This window comes from Fukomys damarensis, unplaced genomic scaffold (genome assembly GCF_012274545.1).
Source record: "Fukomys damarensis isolate Sample0158 unplaced genomic scaffold, DMR_v1.0_HiC HiC_scaffold_2, whole genome shotgun sequence".
In the NCBI taxonomy this organism is placed as follows: domain Eukaryota; kingdom Metazoa; phylum Chordata; class Mammalia; order Rodentia; family Bathyergidae; genus Fukomys; species Fukomys damarensis.
Genome location: NW_022900914.1, coordinates 9810433 through 9829840, shown reverse-complemented (window position 1 = coordinate 9829840; position 19408 = coordinate 9810433). Strand labels below are relative to the sequence as shown.

General features: G+C 35.6%; 1 protein-coding gene across 1 annotated transcript; it reads right to left on the bottom strand.

Annotated features, from left to right (window-relative positions):
• Positions 1-311: 311 nt before the first annotated feature.
• Positions 312-17849, bottom strand: Ppp1cb (protein phosphatase 1 catalytic subunit beta). Its single transcript, XM_033763424.1, has 7 exons — positions 17700-17849; positions 15434-15664; positions 12651-12755; positions 10202-10273; positions 5429-5580; positions 2977-3111; positions 312-440 (listed from the first exon to the last, which is right to left on the bottom strand). Exons 1-7 carry the CDS (start codon positions 17797-17799, stop codon positions 336-338), a joined length of 900 nt encoding a protein of 299 aa, XP_033619315.1. The 5' UTR covers positions 17800-17849; the 3' UTR covers positions 312-335.
• Between the last annotated feature and the right edge of the window lie 1559 nt (positions 17850-19408).

Here is a 19408-nt window from a genome sequence, read left to right as displayed (position 1 = left end):
CACAGATGGATCATCATGCTTTCATCTGGTTTAACTATCACATCTAGTTTAAATGGGATGCTTTTCAACTTTAAAAATTTTGACACGTGAAGATGTAACTTTAATGGATAATTTTGAATTTGGATTTTTTTTATTATAACAGTATACTTATTACAATACAGTGTAGCACATCTTTCTATTAGAAAAAAATTTAAGATCCTTTACCCGTCTCCTTAAGTTAAAGGTGTGACATCATAAAGGGTGTCAAATGGCTGGATGGTTTTACAGTGCACACTTATATATTATGGAAGTATGTCCTTAACAAATCGGATGGTTTCTTTATAGGATTCCTTTCTTCACCTTTTCTTCGGTGGATTAGCTGTTCGAGGTGGAGTGACAGGACGTCCAGAATTCAGTCCACCATACTGGTACTTAGCTTTCTTTTCAGATGGTTTCAGTATCTTAAAGTAAATTATTTATAATAAACAATGTTATTCAATAAATAGAAAAATTATAAAAGTGTGATTAAAAATGTAAAACAAAACAGCAAAGTTCCAACAAACATTTCACATTTAAAGAATGTGCAGCAGAGGCTGGGGGTAGTTCAGTGGAAGAATGAATACTTAGCACACACAAGTGTACTGGGTTCAATCTCTAGTACTGAGAAAAAAAAAGGGTGCAAAACACCTGGTAACTTGTTAACATTTTAATAACAAAAACTAGAGTGCTTACCCCTACAAACTACCCAATCCTTAAACATGTTATTTTTTTCTTCAAATTAGTTGTATCTCTGTGGTGAGGCAAAGAGAAGTGGCTTAAGAGTTTTTAAAAAAACAACAAAACCCTCAAATATTAGCAGTCACCTATCTACTTTATGTCTCTTAGATCTGCCAAATCTGGACACCTCATATAATTGCCATCATGACATTGGTGACTGGCTTCTTCCACTAAAGCTCTCCTGTATGTTATCAGTATTTCATTCCTCTCTGTTGCTAAAGTATATTCCACTGTATGAACAGGCCACATTTAAATAAATTTAATCTTTCATGTGGGCTTTGGGGTTGTTTCTACTTCTTGGCTATTATACGAATAATGCTGCTACAAACATCCATGCACAATATTTTATGTGGACATATGTTTTCATTCTCCTAGGGACACACCTAGGACTGGAACTGTTGGATCATTCAACAGTTTAACCTTCTGATGAAGAATCAAACTTTTCTAAAGCAGCTGTAACAACGTACATTTCCATCACCAATGTATGAAGTTTAGAGTCATTCTACATCCTTGAGAAGTTGTTACAGTGTGACTATTTTTAATGTAGAGCTTTAACAACATTATAATTAGAAAATGTCATGATTTTGTAAGAAAGATGCACAGAAAAGACATAGGAAGTATTCTGCAAATGCAGCTCAGTGCGTGCTTGCACAGCATGTTCAAGACTCTGGGTTTGATTTTTTGTGTCGTTAGTGATGTTCTTGTGGCTGCCTCAAGGTCCTTATCTTCACAATGTCTTAATCTTCACCTTTCATTCTCATTTTGATTTTGGGGAAGAGCCAGATGTTGTAAAAGGCAGACTCAGTGAATTAGGTGGATGAGCCTTAATGTTTTTATGAACCTGCTTTTCTGTTTGATGCTACTTGGCAAGCAGCCATGTTCACTGTATTTTTGACTGCACCTCATATATAAAGACACTCAGGAAAGAGCACTTCCAGAAATGCTTCTGAAAGCAGCAAGAACAAATGAGAGAGGTGTGCCTGAAGTGAGGGGAGTATTCCAAGAATTAATGGCATGTCTTTTACTGTAATGCATTTTTTAAAAATTTAACATTCACCATATATTTTCATCATATTTCGTGAAAAGTATCAGTTGAGCCTACATAATCCATGCTCCTGAGAATTCAACTAACTGTGGATTGAAAATATTTGAGAGGAAAAAGTGTGCCTGTACTACACATGTAGACTTTTTCCTTGTCATTATTCTCTCAAACAGTATGACACCAATTTACACAGCATACACACTGTGTTAGGCATGGTAAGTAACCTAGAGATGATTTAAAGTATTCAGGAAGATGTATACAGGTTATATGCAGATACTATGCGTTTTATATATGGGATTTAGACTTTCTTGGATTTTGGTGAAGGACATTAACATTTGTAAACACAAAATACTAAAGCTGTTTAGTCAACAAACAAAAATAATTTGTAAAACAGTATATAAAAGGGCCAGGGATTTAGCTCAGTGGCTCTGTGCCTGCCTCGCAAGTTCAGGGTCCTGAGTTTGATCCCTGGTACTGGGGGTGGGGAACCCAACAATAACATATAAAAGATACAGATAGTGCCTTTTCAAACTGTAAATGTTTTCTATTTTTATAAACAGGTACTTTTTTTTTTTATTTTTTTGAGACAGGGTCTCACTATGTAGTTGAGACTGCCCTGGAACTCACAGTGATCCTCCTGCCTCAGCCTCCCAGAGTGCTGGGATTACAGGCATGCGCCATCATGCCCAGCTCATAAACAGGTACTTTAAAACTCTAAATTATCCACTGTATTAACTTTCTTTTAGCAGGTAAGCCACTATCCAACCAGGTCACAGAGGAACTTAACAATTTCAACATCTAAATCAAGAACTGACACAATTTAGGTTCCCTATGACCCTCATATCTGAAATTTACCAAGAGGGAGTGGAAGATTTGATTGAAAATACAAATTTCAGTTGGGCATGGTAGCGCCCACCTGTAATCCCAAGCACCTGGGAGGCTGAAGCAGGAGGATCAAGACTTCAAGGCTAGCTTGGGCTGCACAGTGAGTTTAAGGACAGCCTGAACTACACAATGAGATGCTGTCTCAAAAAACAAAAAGAAAACAGGAATTTCTACTGAGTCTGAATGGTAATCATTTTTAAATTGATTTTCAACATTGTGCTTAAGGAAAGATTGTGTATCTAAAAATTATTCTGTCAATAGTTTTAGAGTTATAGTTGCTATAAATTTATTACCTGAAATGAACACATCAAAGTTTCATCCACACTCATCATTCCACCAGCATTGTCAAATTCACCACAGTAATTTGGGGCTGAAAATAGGGTTACCAACTGTCGTTTAGCAAAAAATTCATATCCATCTTCCACTACCTGCAGAAAGAAATGTTAAACAAGTAAAAAAACAGATAATTCTTAACCATCTATACTAACTGGGACTGATGTAGCAGAGGTCTAAAAATCCTTTGCTTTGTTTTAGATGCTGCAACTTTCACTCTTAAACATTGCTTAGAATATTAAAATTGGTATTCCTTTTCTATAATATCAGGCATGTAGTTAAATGGAATAATAAATGTGTTATGAAAAAACCTTAAAAGAGGAGACATGAGACAAAGATATGCTAATAGGTACAGCAAGCACAGAGAGCTGGGATACCAAGTAATTCTTTGACAATAACATTATAATCCACTATGGAATTCTGTTACTTTTGAGCCAGGGTCTCCCCATTCAGATCAGCCTTGAACCTACTATGTAGCCCAGGCTGGCCTCAAACCCACAGCAATCCTCCTGCCTCAGCCTCCCAAGCGCTGGTATCACAGGTGTGTGCCACCAGACCTGGTTAGAAGTCTTAATTAAATGAGCAACAGACAATGACTCTGCAAAGAACCTTTTTCTTGCTTTATTTTTAAATTTTCTATTAGTATATTAAAACATTGAAATATTGAAAAATAATGAAAAAATTACTGTGCTACATGGATCATACTTTTTTTTGAGGTCAGGTCTCACTATGCAGTCTGGGCTGGTCTCAATTTTATGGCTATCTGCCTGCCTCAGCCTCCTGTAGAATTATAGGTGTGTACCACCAGGCCTGGACAGATCATACTCTAAATTAGCTGCCAGACCAAATTTTTATATAATTATTTTCCTTATGAGTTTATAATTCATGATTTCTAGAATTTGTTGTCAGCTCCTAAATGTTTCTCAGCTCCACAGAAGTGAGAGGCAGGCAAAAACATTTAAGCATTTTATATTTATTTGCAGTAGGCATGATTATTTTTTGAAGCCTATTTTAGGTATCCCTTGGCGAGCAAATTCATACTACACTGTTTGCTAATAAAAAAAGCACCACCAAAATCATTTACTTTTTATTTTTTGAGACAGGGTCTCACCAGGCAGTTCAGGCTGTCCTTAACTAAAGCAGCCCAGGTTGGCCTTGAACTTGCAATGATCCTCCCACCTCAGGCTCCCAAGTGCTGGCATTATAGGTGTGCACCACCACACCCAGCTCAAAATCATTTACTTTTAAAAATAACTTCTGACTTAGTATTGTTAACATGCCTGTTAAAATTTACCTCACAGTACAATTTAGATATGAATCTATTCAGTCAAGACTGTGTGGTCACCTTATATACCTTTGCTTGGCAAAATAAAGTTTGCCACTTGGTGAATGTTTCTCAGTTTTATTTATTCATTCTTTCCAACATTAAAAAAAAAAGTATTTGAATTTGTGTTCCTATTACTGTATGTCTTAATTTTAGAGAGGTAAAAATATACTGGGCATAATGGCTCATGACTGAAATCACTATTGGGAAGGCTGAGACAGAAGGATCACAAATTTGAGGCTACTGTGCACAACTTAGTGAGACCCTGTCTCAAAAAAAAAAAAAAAAAAAAAAAAAGAGGGCATAGGATGTGCTAAGTAGTAGAACACTTGCTAAGTTGCACAAGGCCCTGGGTTCAGTCCCTAGTAACACACAGACACAAAGGAGAAGTAGTCACGGGGAGTAAAGTCTCAAAGAAAAGGTTACTGTGAACCTGAGTTAATAAATTTTGCTTTAACATAAAATAACAATCTTAAATGTTTATAAATTTCAAAAACTTACCAGTCTCTAAAATGAAGATGTTTTAAATGCATTTTAAATAAATGCCTTTTAATCAGTGTATTTTATACTAGTTATGTTTTACAAAGCATGAGCACTTGATATATTGACTATGTATTAGCAAAAAATGGATGTTCTTCATACATAACAATGATTTTATTACAGCTAAAATAAATCCTGATACATTACCTATGACACAGTAAAATTCCTCAACCATCTCAAACATTGCTTACACTATGATTTGTTCTGACAGAGAATATACGCTGTATGGATTAACCTGTTACTGACAATAAAGAACACATGAAAAATCTAGAGCATGCCTAGAAAACTAGCACAGTGCTGTGACTTAACATTTGGTTAGGGTTCTACTACAGTATACTTCAAAAATACATTCTTTTGAAAGACTTCATTCCTTATAGCAAGAAAAGGGTTAACAAATCACTGACTGCAAGTCTGAGGTCTAGGTACTGACTGCCTCTCACTGCTTTCCTTCTACAAATTCATTTGGTTTCTTTAGATTCCAGTTTTCTAAAAAATAAAAAAGGGCTGTATGAAGTAACAATAAAGTATCCAAGTCTTATGTTTCATACCTGATGAGCTCGACAAATCAAGTCTAAATCATGACGATTCAGAAATTTACTGACTACATCAGCTCCAAAAGTGAAGGAAACACCACGATCATTTTCTCCCCAACCCTGCACATCCTTATCTGGGTCAGACCACAGCAAATCACAAAGCAAACCTGTAGGGAACATAAAAATTAAACAATTAAAAATAAAAAAAAGTGTATAATAAAATATATTCCACTTTATTTCTGCTGTCCTCTTACCCTTTAACCCAACAATAGTAATCACTTGCTTCCAAGTATCCCACCCAACTCATCTGTCTTACCCATTCTTTGTTAATGCAACCACACAAATATAATCTTGCCTGGCCTCTTAAGGCAGTATTTTTAAATGCTTTCTCATATAAGAAATTTATGGATGGCATGCTCTTAGCACATGTGAAAATCTTCTGTGTATTATTTCTCCATCTAAATAGCTAACTGATCCAGTACCACTTTCTAGGTAGTTCACCCTTTCCTTCCAGAGCCACAGTTTCTGAACATCCCAGTCTATTCTATTCATCCTTCAGTCATTAACATAAAAATGTCTTTATATTTGATTGGGCTTGTATCCCCTCAACTGCTCTTCTGGGTCATCTTGGTTACTTTTTGGATCCTGTTTTTCTAGATAAACTTCAGAATCAGCTTGTCTAAGTCTATAAAAAATTCAACTGCTATTCCACTGGAATTGCATTTGATCTACAGTTCAATTTGAGGAAAGAAAACATTTTCTATTGAGGCTTGCAGGATTAAAAAAAAATGAAGGAATAAAATTGGATTAAATCCTTGATTTTATTTATTTGGTTTTTGGGGGGTACCGAAGATAGAACTCTGGACCTTGTGCTTACAAGGCAGGTGGTGGAACCACACTGAGCTAAATCACAGCCCCTAAATGCTTGATTTTAGTAATTCTTTGGGTCTAGGAAAAAAGGTTAGGACTAGATTGGTATCTTGATCATACTAATCAAAGAAATCTCAGGAAGGACTTAAAACTACCCTGAGAATATAGAGACAGTAAATAAACTAAAAAAAAATCCAATCTTTAATAGGCAGGCAGAAAAGAATGGGAAAAAATTACTGAGGAGGACCTTTTAAATCAAAGGGAAGAGATTAGCATAATAATGACATCATGAAAGGGTAAAAACTGTCAATACATAGGAAGTGACAAAGTTTCAAGCACCCACAACTAAGTGGAGTAGAACAAAGACCAAATATATGACACTTTAAACAACCAGACCTAAACAAAAGCAAATTCTTGATAGTTAAAAGTGAGTAGGTAGGACTAGGGGATTAGCCCAGTGTGAGTTTGATTCCTGGTACCCAAAAAAAAAAAAAAAAAAAAAAAAACAATGTAGGTATATATTAAACTGTAGTGAGATGGAGGGGGGTGCTGAGATAGTGATACTAAGTAAACTGCCAAGTACTACGGTGGCTAAAGAAATGTTTTATAGAATGAATCAGATTTAAGATTTTTTTTAAAAAGATAAATATAGCTTAGGAAGAAAGGAGATTTTCAGTACAATGTAAGCTTGTCTTGACAGAAGAATTACTTAAAATTCTTCAGACAATTAGTGACAATGTACCCTTAATTTCTTCTATCACTGGTATTTCCTAAGTGCTCACTATGCTGTTTTAAGAAACGTAACAGCACATAGAAAATCCACCGGGACACACACAATTCATAAGCCTTTCTGCCTGAAGATGACTCAGTCACACACCCAGTGGTCTATAATGTTTAGACTTTCCGGTTTAATTTCAAAGACAAAGCACTGTGGGCCCAGGGCTTTAGCTCAGTGGCACTGCACTTGCCTTGCAAGCATAAGGCCCTGAATTTGATCCCCAGTACAAAAAAAAAAAAAAAAAAAAAGATGAAGCATTGAGCAGAAATCCCAGGGATTAATTATCTAATTTTGGTGTGACAATAAAACTGTGCCAAACTAGAATGCAGGGTTTTAACGTTGGGGAAATTCGAGTTTGGACAGATTAAAAGTCAAATAATGGCAGCTTTAAACAGTCGAATTCTTTAACCTTTATGGAGCAAAGAATTTCAAAGATTCAGCGTTTAATGAGAAAGCATGACAACAGATTAGGTTACCATTTTTTTTTTTTTTTTTTTGGTACCAGGGATCGAACTAGGTTATCATTTTAAAAGAATTTACAAATTAAATTTCTGAAGGCTGCACAAAACAAAAATCAATGAACTATTTTCTGGCATCTCAGAAACTTTCCATTAAAATGCTGAAAGCAGAAACCTAGTATGTCACCTCAAAACTGATTTACAACTGAATTATACAGAAATACAAATTTACACATTAATATAAAACCCATACACAAAATTATATAAATGTATTATCATCTTTTCAAAATACTATTTTAAATATACTAATTTCTATTAGGTTTAAACACACTTAATAATTATAATCAAAATCTATGGCAAAACTCTTGCTTTCTCCTCTTGTATAATTGACACAAATCATGTTAAGTTGTAAAGCAATTTATTACAACATGCAAATTTGAGATGGCTCACTGTCATCAAGGGATTAAACTAGAGTGTATGTAGTCATGAACAGCATTGAGAGTGATATCATCAGGCTCACAGTACACCAAGCACAACATTCCAACGACACTTGGAAATACGCAACCAAATACATGTTCTGAGCCAATTTAGTTTCAGGCCTCTTTTTCTCAGATACTGGTCCATGATCATTATTAAATGTTTATCAAAATTTCAATCTTAAGAATGGAAAATGAACTCAGTGACTATCCAGCCTAATACCGATTTCATCAGTAACTGATCTCCAGCAACAAAAAGGAAGCATCATCTTCTAAGTTATAGGGTCCTTTTTTCATATCTAGTCTATTCCTAACATGAAACAGGACTGTCTCTATATTACCTCAGATAATTCCTAGAATGAATGTATACAAATTTTCCCAGAACCAACAAATATATAAAGGGTGGCTCTGATGACACACATGGACAATTTAATACAATAAGGTAATTTTGTTTTAAAAAGTCTTGGCTGGGTGTACTGGTGAGTGCCTCAGCACTTGGGAGGCTGAGGTAGAAGGATCATTATGAGTTTAAGGCCAGACTGGGCTACACAATGAGTTGAAGGTCAGCCTGACTTAACACAGGGAGACCCTGTCTACAAAACAAAACAGAAGCAAAGTCTTCTGCAGAAACGGGAAGGACAGTTTTACTTATGTCAATGATTTTAATAATATGAAGATATGACACAATAAAAATATGTTTTGTCTTTGTTCCTGTTTTGTCCAGGCACACCCTTGCAATTTCCTCAAAGAAAAGAGTGTCTTAGTTGTAACAAGTCCCTTTCTACCACATCTGGCTCTATGGTAATGAGGTGATTCACTGGGATCTCTAGAAAGCTTCAGGATGGGTACTGGTCACCAGAGACATTAAACATGCCAGAGTTTAATGAAAAAAGTCTCTTGAACACCGAGAATTAGAAAGCCTCCAGCTTGGTGAATAAGCTTATATGCTGGGAAGGAAGCATGCCCAGAGATGGTACAGAAGCTCTCTGTTAGCTGCTCAGTACTTTCCCAGGTCCATCTCTTCTGTTTTAACTGTTCCTGAGTTCTATAAGCAAACATTACGTTATTAAAGGAGAGGATTGTAGAAACTTCTGAATTGATGGCTGGAAGAAGTGTGGGTCACCTGCAGATGGCACTTGCAGCTAGCATCTGAAGTGTGAGCAGTGTGTCAACTAAGCCCTTGGCCTGTGAAGTCTGTGCTAAATCTGGGAGCCAGAATCAGAACTGAACTAGATACCCAGATGGTATTGGAGAACTGGCTGTGGTTTGCAAAAATCACATACATCTGGTGTCAGAAACCACACAAAAAGATATTAATGTTTTAAGCAAACACTTAGGAGAGCAACTTAACTATACTGAATCCAGTACACCTTCATGGGATTTTATATTAATGCCACGATTAGATACCTTAATATCTACATGGCATTCAAATACAAATAACATTTTGAACAGAACAGTTAGGCTAAGTAGTAATGGTGCCTTATCATTTATTTACAAAGTTACTTTAATACAGCATTTTATCCTCAACTAGTACTTATTCTCTACTTGCTTCATTTTTGTTTTGACTTACTAACCTAAGAGTTGTTCCTAATGTCTGGAAAGTCATTCATAAAATTTTTTCACAGAATTTCACACAATTTTTTGTAAAATTAACGTCTCTAGAGCCTTAAGAGTTAAAAAATTTGAACTATAGATGACGCAGAAAATAAAAAACTACATAACTTAAAAGAAAGCAGCTGAGAGGGAAGGAAGGAAAAGAAGTTATTTAATTTAAAATCTCTTGACTAATTTAACAGGTTTCTGAAAGACATAACAAATACTGACGTAAGTGAGGAAATATACAAAGGAAGGTAAGAATCCATAGTAAGGTTTTTTTGGAACCAGGGACTGAACTTGGGTCTTTGTGCTTGAGAGGCAGGTGGCAGCAACACTGAGCTAAATCCCCAACCCGAGCTGTTTTTTTTTTTTTTTGGTGATAAAATAAGTTTGACAAGCACATTATCATTACATAAATTTTTAAAGTTCTATACTTTAGGGAATGATTAGTGGAAAGAAAAATATTCTGTACTACTGGAAATAATTTAGTTATTTTATTGAATATAAACAAGAGGTGTATTTAGTAAACCATTCCTACTTCCACTAAATAAATTAGGTTCAAATATGCCAAGGTTTTATACAAAACAATTAAATTTCTCTATACACTTGCCTGTATCAGGGACATCAGTGGGTCTCATAATTCTCCGAATTTGCTCCATAGATTGCAGATCTGGGGACAGTCCTAGAAGTAAAAACAGGGGATTCAGTCCTGGTATTTGACAAAGCATTACAATTACATTGTCTTCTCTATTTTCTCTATCAAGAAAATGTAATTCTGTTCTATTTAAAAAGATTTCCCAAAGACAGTCCCCTATTATGTTCCTTCCCATTTTTCTTGCCCTTCATATTAATATAGTACTCAACTGCAACTCTTCCTCCTACTTTTGCTACCACTTCAGATAAAACAATTTACATCTAAATCAAAATGTCTCAGTTGGTTGCCTTCTAAATACATTTTTTTCACGACCCCCTTCAACATGCTCATTATTTCATGAAGGCATTAAACTGTTGACCAGAAGGATAAATAAGAAAAAGAACATGGATATACTTGAAAACATTTAAAGAGGTACATATGTATGAGATACTATTACTCTCTGGCAGGTATCCAAGTATCACGAAGAATACAGCTAAACGTTCATATTCCATACTACTCTATTTCTATTCTTAGTTATACTAATGTGTAAGAACTACAACTCCTTAAAAATTTAACATCTACTGGAAAATATGTTTCAACACACTGAATTATGTCCTACTGAACAATAAACTACTTACTACCTCAGGTCTAATGAAGTGCATTTATCTTTTTAGTGTTTTTTCACTTTCAATCTCATTTACTAATTTGAAAAAGTAATTTTCTTACATTACTTTCATTAAATTACTTCCCCACACAAAATCCAACATGATTATTGTAACATTTAATAAAGCCTTGCTCATGCAGATTTCTATAATCTCGCCTCATTATTCCCCAATATGTAGTTGATAATCTAGTTCAGTTGGATCAGTCCTCACATATCCTCTAGAGAATTTACATATGGACTCATGCCTTTTTCATTTCTCTAGAGTTTACTTATCCCTTAAAATTCATGCCTCCACCAACACTCGAGAGGCTAAGGCAGGAGGACGGCCACAAGTTCATAGACAGTCTAAGCTACATAAGTGAGTTCAAGACAAGCCTGAACTACACACTGAGACCTTGTCTCCAACCCACCTCTCAAAAACAAAACCCAAATGGCTGGGGATTTAGCTCAGTGGTTCTGGAGCCTGCCTCGCAAGCTCAAGGACAAGTTCGATCCCCAGTACCACCCCCCACCGCAAAACAAAAAACAAAAAACAAAAAACAAAACAAACCCGATAAAAACCCCCCAAACAATTCATGCCTCCATAAACATACCCAACAATTCTTACTCTTTGACTTTTAATTGCTGTCTCTAGAAGTACCGCCATAATTAAATCATAACAATTTTGTTACTCAATATTTGTTAGCTATTTACTTACATCCATCCACTCATTCACTTCTTTTGAGATGGGGTCTTACTATGTAGACCAGGCAGCTAATCCTGTCCTCCTGTCATAGCTTCACAAGAGCTACAATTACAGGTGTGTGCTACCATGCCCAGCAGCTACATAAATATATTGTATTCTGGTACTGGGGATTGAACTCAGGACCTTGCACTTGCCAGGCAGGTGCAGCACCAGTGAGCTACATCCCTGGCCCATAAATATATTTTTATCAAAAGGCTTTTAAATGCTTCAAGATCATCAGATTATACATTACATATTGTCATGGTACCTAGCCAAGTGCTAGACACATGTTAATTTTTCAAATACATTTTATGTATTTATGCTTATTTCACAAGTCAAAACAACTTACCATATATATACATTTTTTTTTTTTTTTTTAAAGATAGGGTCTCACTATGCAGTTAAGGCTAGTCTTGAACTTGTGGTGATCCTCCTGTATCAGCCAACTGAGTGCTGGGACTACAGGTTGTGCACCACTACATTCTGTTATAAAAATTATTTTTAAGACTAAAACCAACATACTGTACAAAGCCCAGACTTCTTAAAATATACATACACAAACTCAATTACATTTGATTCTAATGAAAGGATGCTTAATACAGAAAGGAAAACAATGATTTTTGTCATTTTTACTGATAGCAGGAGTTATCTATCTGTTAAAATTTGAGGTACAGGCTACAGATGTAGCTCACTGGTAGAATGTGCTTGCCTACTATGTGTGAAGCTTGGGTCTGATCCCCAGCATTGTAAAACCAAACCAAACCAAAACAAAACAGAATGAGACAAAGGGGAGATGTTAAAGCTCTACCTACTACATGAGAAATTCTTAAAAGAAAAATAGCCATTGTTTCCCAAGAGTATTGCCTCAAGTTTGAGGCCGACCTGGACTACATAGTACGTTCAAGGCAAACCTGAACTACTTACTTCACAGCAAAATCTTGTCTCATTAAAAAAAAAAAAAAAAAAAAAAAAAAAAGGTCTTTTGTTAGTAATGGAAAAATGTAAGAAAAACTCATAAGGCAAATTTATTATTCTACCTCCATGACAACAGAAAATCTTCTCATCCACAATGGCAGCTATAGGCAGACAGTTAAAACAATCAGTGAAGGTCTTCCACAATTTAATATTAAATCTTCGTTTGCCTATAAAAAGAACATGCAGATAGAATTTAGTTATTTCAAAGCCAGAGGATTATGAATTATTTCAATTTTCTTTTGTATGCTTAATTGTAATTTTTGTTTTTTGTAAGTGAATGAAGTTGTAAGACTTTATCGTATTGGCTGGGAATGTATGTCCATGGCAGAACACTTGCTTAGCATGTGTAAGGCCCTGGGCTTGAGCCTCAACACGACAAAAAAGTTCTATTAAAAGTGTTGTACATTGTGGCACACGCTTGTAATGCCAGCACTCAAAAAGGCTGAGGCAGGAGGATCACTATGAGTTCAAGGCCAGCTTGGGCTACATAGTGAGGATCTTGTCTCAAAAAACCAAAAAGGTAATAAGCATTCAGCACCTTCAGTAAAGTTACAAAGACTTTAAAAGACTGTGGTATGTGTTTTATGCAACAAATACCTCAGACAATTTTGTCTTTTAAGATCACTATAATAAAAGCAATTCTGAAACAGTCTAGTAAATTATTAGTTATTTTTCCTTTAACATGTATACTAAGTATCTTGCCAAATACTTGAGTAGAAATGAAAGGTGTACCTTTGGAGACTGTCCTTTTTAACTCTAATGCATTAATACACTATAAATGTACTACTAAAATTCACTTTTGAGTGATTTACAACTCTGCTGTGCAGCAAGTAAAAGGGCACAAAGGCTGTAATTTTCTTTTATCCTAGCTTAAATAGCTACAACAAAGACAACCTGAAGTGCATGTTAACCTTTTTAAGAGTTACTAGATTTTCCTGATTTGGCATTAAGCTCAACTTTATTAAGCCAAGGAATAGATGAAAGATATATGTACTAACTTCCTATGATTTTATGCCACAGCCTGCCTCCTAATGACTAAGTACAATTCAAAGCACTATTTACAAGGTGCTCTCCCATGCTCTATTCCAGCCGATGTCATTTCTATCTTCAAGAATATTCATACCTCTATTTTCAGTGTATACTGAATATGAATATACTATTTAAGAATATACTGTACAAGTGCAAGGACCCAAGTTCGATCCCTGGTATCAAAAAAATTTTTTTAAAAAAGGAATATACTGTACCTATATTCTGATATACTTTTAGGAAGATGGTTATAGTTTTATGTATTTCCATCTCCTTTTCTCCACAGGTCTCATTTAAACAATTTTAACTACATATTATATCACAGCAGGGAAGGATGGGGAAATTAAAAAAATTAAGATGTGTTATGTACATGTACTAATCCCCCACAATAAATGTAATTATTATGCACTGCAAACATATACTAATAAAAAAATTAAAAAGCAAAAAACCAAAAATACAATATACAATTAAATAGAGAATAATTCCCATTAGAATGTAAGTCCCATTGAGAATGGAGATCACTGATCTTGAGTACTGCCACGGTCCTAGTGTTCAGAGTGACTGACACATAAGTAAATTCTAATGGGGAATTCTATATTAAGAGTAAATTCAATTAGAAAATCAGTGCAACTGATTCTAAATTGTAACTAATAGAAGAAGCTCACTCCCATATGGGACCTAACAAAACTACAGGACTAGTTTGAATGTGGTAGGGTAATTTGACAAACTGCTTTTTACTTTTTGGTACCATGGATCAAACTTGGGACCTTGTGCTTGTGAGGCAGGCAGCAGAACCACTGAGCTAAATCCCTGGCTTGATAAACTGATTTTTAAAATAATCTTAGAAAACCAGAAGCCAATCTATTATAGTCACCTTTGTTTATTTAGCTCAGATATTTTTATTAGGCAAACTAATTAAAATACAGCTCTTCAATGTGGTTTTTCAATAAGAGGAATACTACTCAGCCATAAAGAATGAGAAATTAGAAACATTTATAGCTAAAAGGATGTACCTTGAGGCCATACTCTTAAGTGAAATAAGTAGGACACAGGTGGGTAAACACTGACTCCTTTCTCTGGTGTGAGAAACTGAAAGTATAAGTAAGGATCAAAATGTATAATAGATAATTTGAAATTGGAAGAAAAGATCCAAAGGGGAAGGGAATGTCAGTAGGGTAGAGGAAAGGGATAAATACGAGAAAATGAAAACAAACAAACAAAAAAACCCAAAACAAAAACCACCTCCACAGCTCTTCAGCCAAATAAAATGCAGTCAATTTGAAACATGACCAAGAGATCCCAAGAAGCCAATCAATAATGTATTTCCCACTTTCAGACTCCTCTTCCTGAGCCTCTGCCTAGGGATCATACAGCAGACCCTCAAGTTATGACTGGCCTGACACACAAACACCTTGGGTTATGACTGGAATTTTAGTTTATAACTTATGACCAAAGTCTTGAGTTATGACCTGAATGTTGGTTGCTTGTGCTACCAGATGGTCTCAGATATAGATATAATCCTTAAAGAGTTCTGGAAGGAACACAACCTTCTTTCCTGTGCGGGGTTAAGTGAGAAATCCTGGGCCAATGCCTAACAACACTGAGATCTGCCTGTGCACAAATGACTTTGAAGGCTGTGTAGAGGAGCCTGAGCCTTCAACCGACCAACTTTGTTGCAACCATCCCTCAAGAATGTACTGAGTTTGTAAGTCAAAGGTCTACTGTATTTTTAAAAAAATTCTTAATAAAAAACTCTTTTGAATTAGAAAATTATTAGGAAATTCATCATTACTTTTTAAAGTTTTTTATTTTCACTTACATTCGTCATAGAATCCATAAATGCGATTGATGCTAGCACATTCATGATTTCCTCTTAAGAGAAAAAAGTTTTCCGGATATTTGATTTTATAAGCCAATAGCAAACAAATGGTTTCCAAAGACTGCTTTCCTCTGTCCACATAATCTCCTAAGAAAAGATAGTTGGCTTCTGGTGGGAAACCTCCATATTCAAATAATCTCAGCAAATCTGTATATTGTCCATGAATATCTCCTAAAAATAGAAAAAGTCAGTTCAGAAAAATCAGTTACTGTTGTAAGAAACTTCTATGAAATGAGCTCCTAATGTTTATACTGTTACACAATCCCCTCCCCAGAGGTGTAGGCTACACCTAGTGACTTTCTTCTAACAAATCAGATACAATGCAAAGGAGATTGGCTGATTCTGGCTTTTGTAATGCTTGGGTTCTCACACATTCTTCTAAGGTTGCTGATGATGCTAGCTGCCTTACAGGGGAGCCCATGTAGCAAAGAATTAATAGGCCCCTGGCCAAGAGTTCATTTGGAACCAATGCCCTCAGTCCATCAGGCTGTACTGAACTCATCCCTGAGCCTTCCAGATAACTGCAGTCCCAGTTCAAACCTTGACTGGAGCTCTGTGAGAGACCCAGCAGCAAAGCTGTGCCCACATTCTGGACACACAGAAACTGTGAAATGGTAAATTGTTAAGCACAGAAGTTTTGGAAAATTTTTAAATACACAGTAACTAAAACAGTTAGTCTTATGGTAGTTTATTAGGTTGTATTCCATTTTGCCAAAAAGCAAGAACTAAGAAATACGTACATAAGTAACTTTAGTTACCATTAAGTTATTTCTATACAACATTTAAAAGAGTACTTTTTAGGAGTACAGACGGACTCTAACAAAATGGCTGGACTTAGAATTTTTAACTATGATTTTGAGAAAGCAACTTGCAGTCAGTACAAACTGTACTCTGAATTTTTATCTTTTCTTGGACTATTAATATGTAGTACAATACCCTTAGCAGCACCAAGCTACAGCTCCCAGTTAGCCACGCAATGAATGATGGTAAATGAGTGATAAGCGTGTACTGTGTTGTTAAGCTATACTTCTGGTAGGTGAAGTATGCTTAAAATTGCATTTTAAATTTGATGGGAATATTGGGACATACTCCCATTATAAGTTCAGGAGCATCTGTACTTCAATTTTAAGGTCATCCATAATCAATACATTTGCTTCATTTAAATTCATAAAAGAGAGAGATCATTTCCAGAAAATTCTAAATGACTATCTCTAAAAGGCAGTATTATTTGGTAAATTACTTAGCATGAAAAATGCTAATCCATTCAACAAACATTTCTTAATTGCTCAGTACTGTACAGAAGAGCACCAAATATGACTTAATAAACCATACACACTGTGTATGGTTAATAAACCCACCAAAAAAAAAAAAGTACTTAACATCATACTAAGCACTTAAAAAAAAGTGTGACTGCAGATCACCAAGAAATACCCAGGAGAAAGAATTTCTGCACTATTTAACTAAAGGCCAGTAATGATACATTATATTTTTTCTTGTTACAACAATGATATAACCACTTAATTTAAGGCCACACACTTTTAAATTTGGCCAAAATCCATTTTAAGACTTAAATACAAACCATCACAACAAAGTAAGAAGACCATGGATATTGTCCCGCTGACCCTAAAAATTCTGTAATTTTTTCTAAGCAGTGCACTGGAATCTCCATTTCTCCATATTCTTAAGGACACTAAATGTTAGTCTTTGGCTCTTTTGTAATCTGATTAGACTTAGGAATTTTGATTTTATTTATGGGGTTGAGGCCCTTGTATTTAATGTTTATTTTAATTACTTCTTCTAAGAACTACCTCTTCCTTTCTTTGGTTCCTGCTGTATTGTCATTTTCTTATCTCTAAGAATTCTTTATTAATGAACAGCAACATTTTTACATGTTGCAATATACCAAGTAATTCCTTTTCTTTTCTTTTTTTTTTGAGGCAGGGTCTTGCTTTGTTGTTCAGGTTGGCCTTGAACTCACAGCAATCCTCCTGCCTCAGCCTCCCAAGGGCTGGAATTACAAGCATGAGCCATCACATCTGGCAGTACATTTTAAAAAATCATTTTTATGTTTCAAATTTTATACAATAAACGCTATCAATGTACCATTAAACAAAATTTAAAAAATTTTTCCTTAAATCATTCTCATAAATATGGGAAGAAAAACATTATTCAAAAGAACCGTTTCCAATTTTACCCATTTACCTACCACAAATTTTCAGTGGTGCCTCCAATTCCAAAAGAATAGGCTGGCTGAGAAAGATCTCACGAGACTTGATACATAAGCCCCGAACTTCTGCTTCAGTCATCTGCACAATTTTTCCAGGACGACATCCTCGTACTGATAAACAATGAAGAAAATGGTCAGTCTTCTAAAACGTACCAGTAAAATAATAATCTTTTGAAAAGATCACGTCTATATGTTCAAGGTCAAAAAAGTCAAAGGTTGCAAACTACCCTATTGGATTCAATGGCTAATAACGGTAAGGTATTCTAAGTCTTTGGCCTCCATCTCCAATGTTGCTGGTTTCTGATGACACTTCCTCAAATCTGCTGCCATGAAAATGAAGCCCCCCTCCACTTTTTTTTTGAGACAGGGTCTCAATATATAGTTGAGACTGACCTGGAACTCACAGCAATCCTCCTGTATCAGCCTCCCGAGTGCTGGGATTAAGAAAATGCAGACTTACTCTTTGCTCTCTAGGGGCCAAACTGAGTGTGACCAGCCCGAGAGAACTAAACAGTTTCAGTGGCTATAAAAAACTGGGCATAGTAGTGCACACCTGTAACTACACCACGAGGGGAGGCCGAGGCAGATGGATTCCAAGTTCAGCCCAGACTGGGAAACTTGGTGGGCCCTGCGCCAGAACAGACAGACTTCGGTGCTAGGACCCTGGGTTAAATCCTCTCTGTGTGTGTGTGTTCGCACGTGCATGCGCAGCTGCCAGGTAAGTGTTTTGGTTTTGTACCCTTTCCTGAAATTTTATCAGCATCTCCAGGAATTTTAACAACAAACACTTCCCATTTGCTGATTTAAAACACATATACAAGTAACTTGTAATCATTTCATCATTATCTCCACTGGCTCATTCCATTTAACATTTAAACATACTAGGCTGGGAATTTGGCTCAGTGGTTCTGCCGCCTGCCTCGCAAGCGCAAGGACCCGAGTTCGATCCCCGTACCCCCACCAAAAAAAAGAAAAGAAAGCAAAAACATTTAAACATACTTGTAAGATCTAAATCCTAACTGAAAAGGCATTAAAAAAGAAAACAGCAGACTGCCTTTCTATATATCTCTATTTATAATTTCTATATATCTCCATTTATAATTAAGCATACATATTTTTTGGTTAAAAATTGTTACAATTCTTTTGTCAGGTCAACGATACAGACTTTAAAAAAGGCCTTTATATGCAAAAGCTGTAAATTCATTCAATTAATATATTAACATAAAAATAACAAGTTTAAAGAGACAACATACAAATGTGCTTCAGCAAATATGCCAGTTACTAAGACTATTCCTGAAATTCAAATCATGTTCAGCAAAACTAGCTCTCAAAAAAATTACCTACTTCTGAACCTAAGACCAAAGGATATTTAGCTTCATATCTTCTACTAAGCACCTGAAATACTGGCCCCGCTTACTTTCAGGAACAAGTCTTAATCTTGGGATTACTCCCCATGTGGACAAAAGTTTAAGGGGGAGAAAAAAAGATTTTCACCTTGAAGGATGAAAGATCCCTGGCTGCTTTCAGATGATATCTACAAGTTATTATTTAGCAGTTATTAAATCATTCAACAAATACTTGAGAGCCTACTGTGCATGAGTTGTTAAGATACTACAGACAAGATTTATAAAAAATGCTCAAACCTAGACAACAGTGGTGTTCACCTGTAACCCCAGCTACCTGGCAGG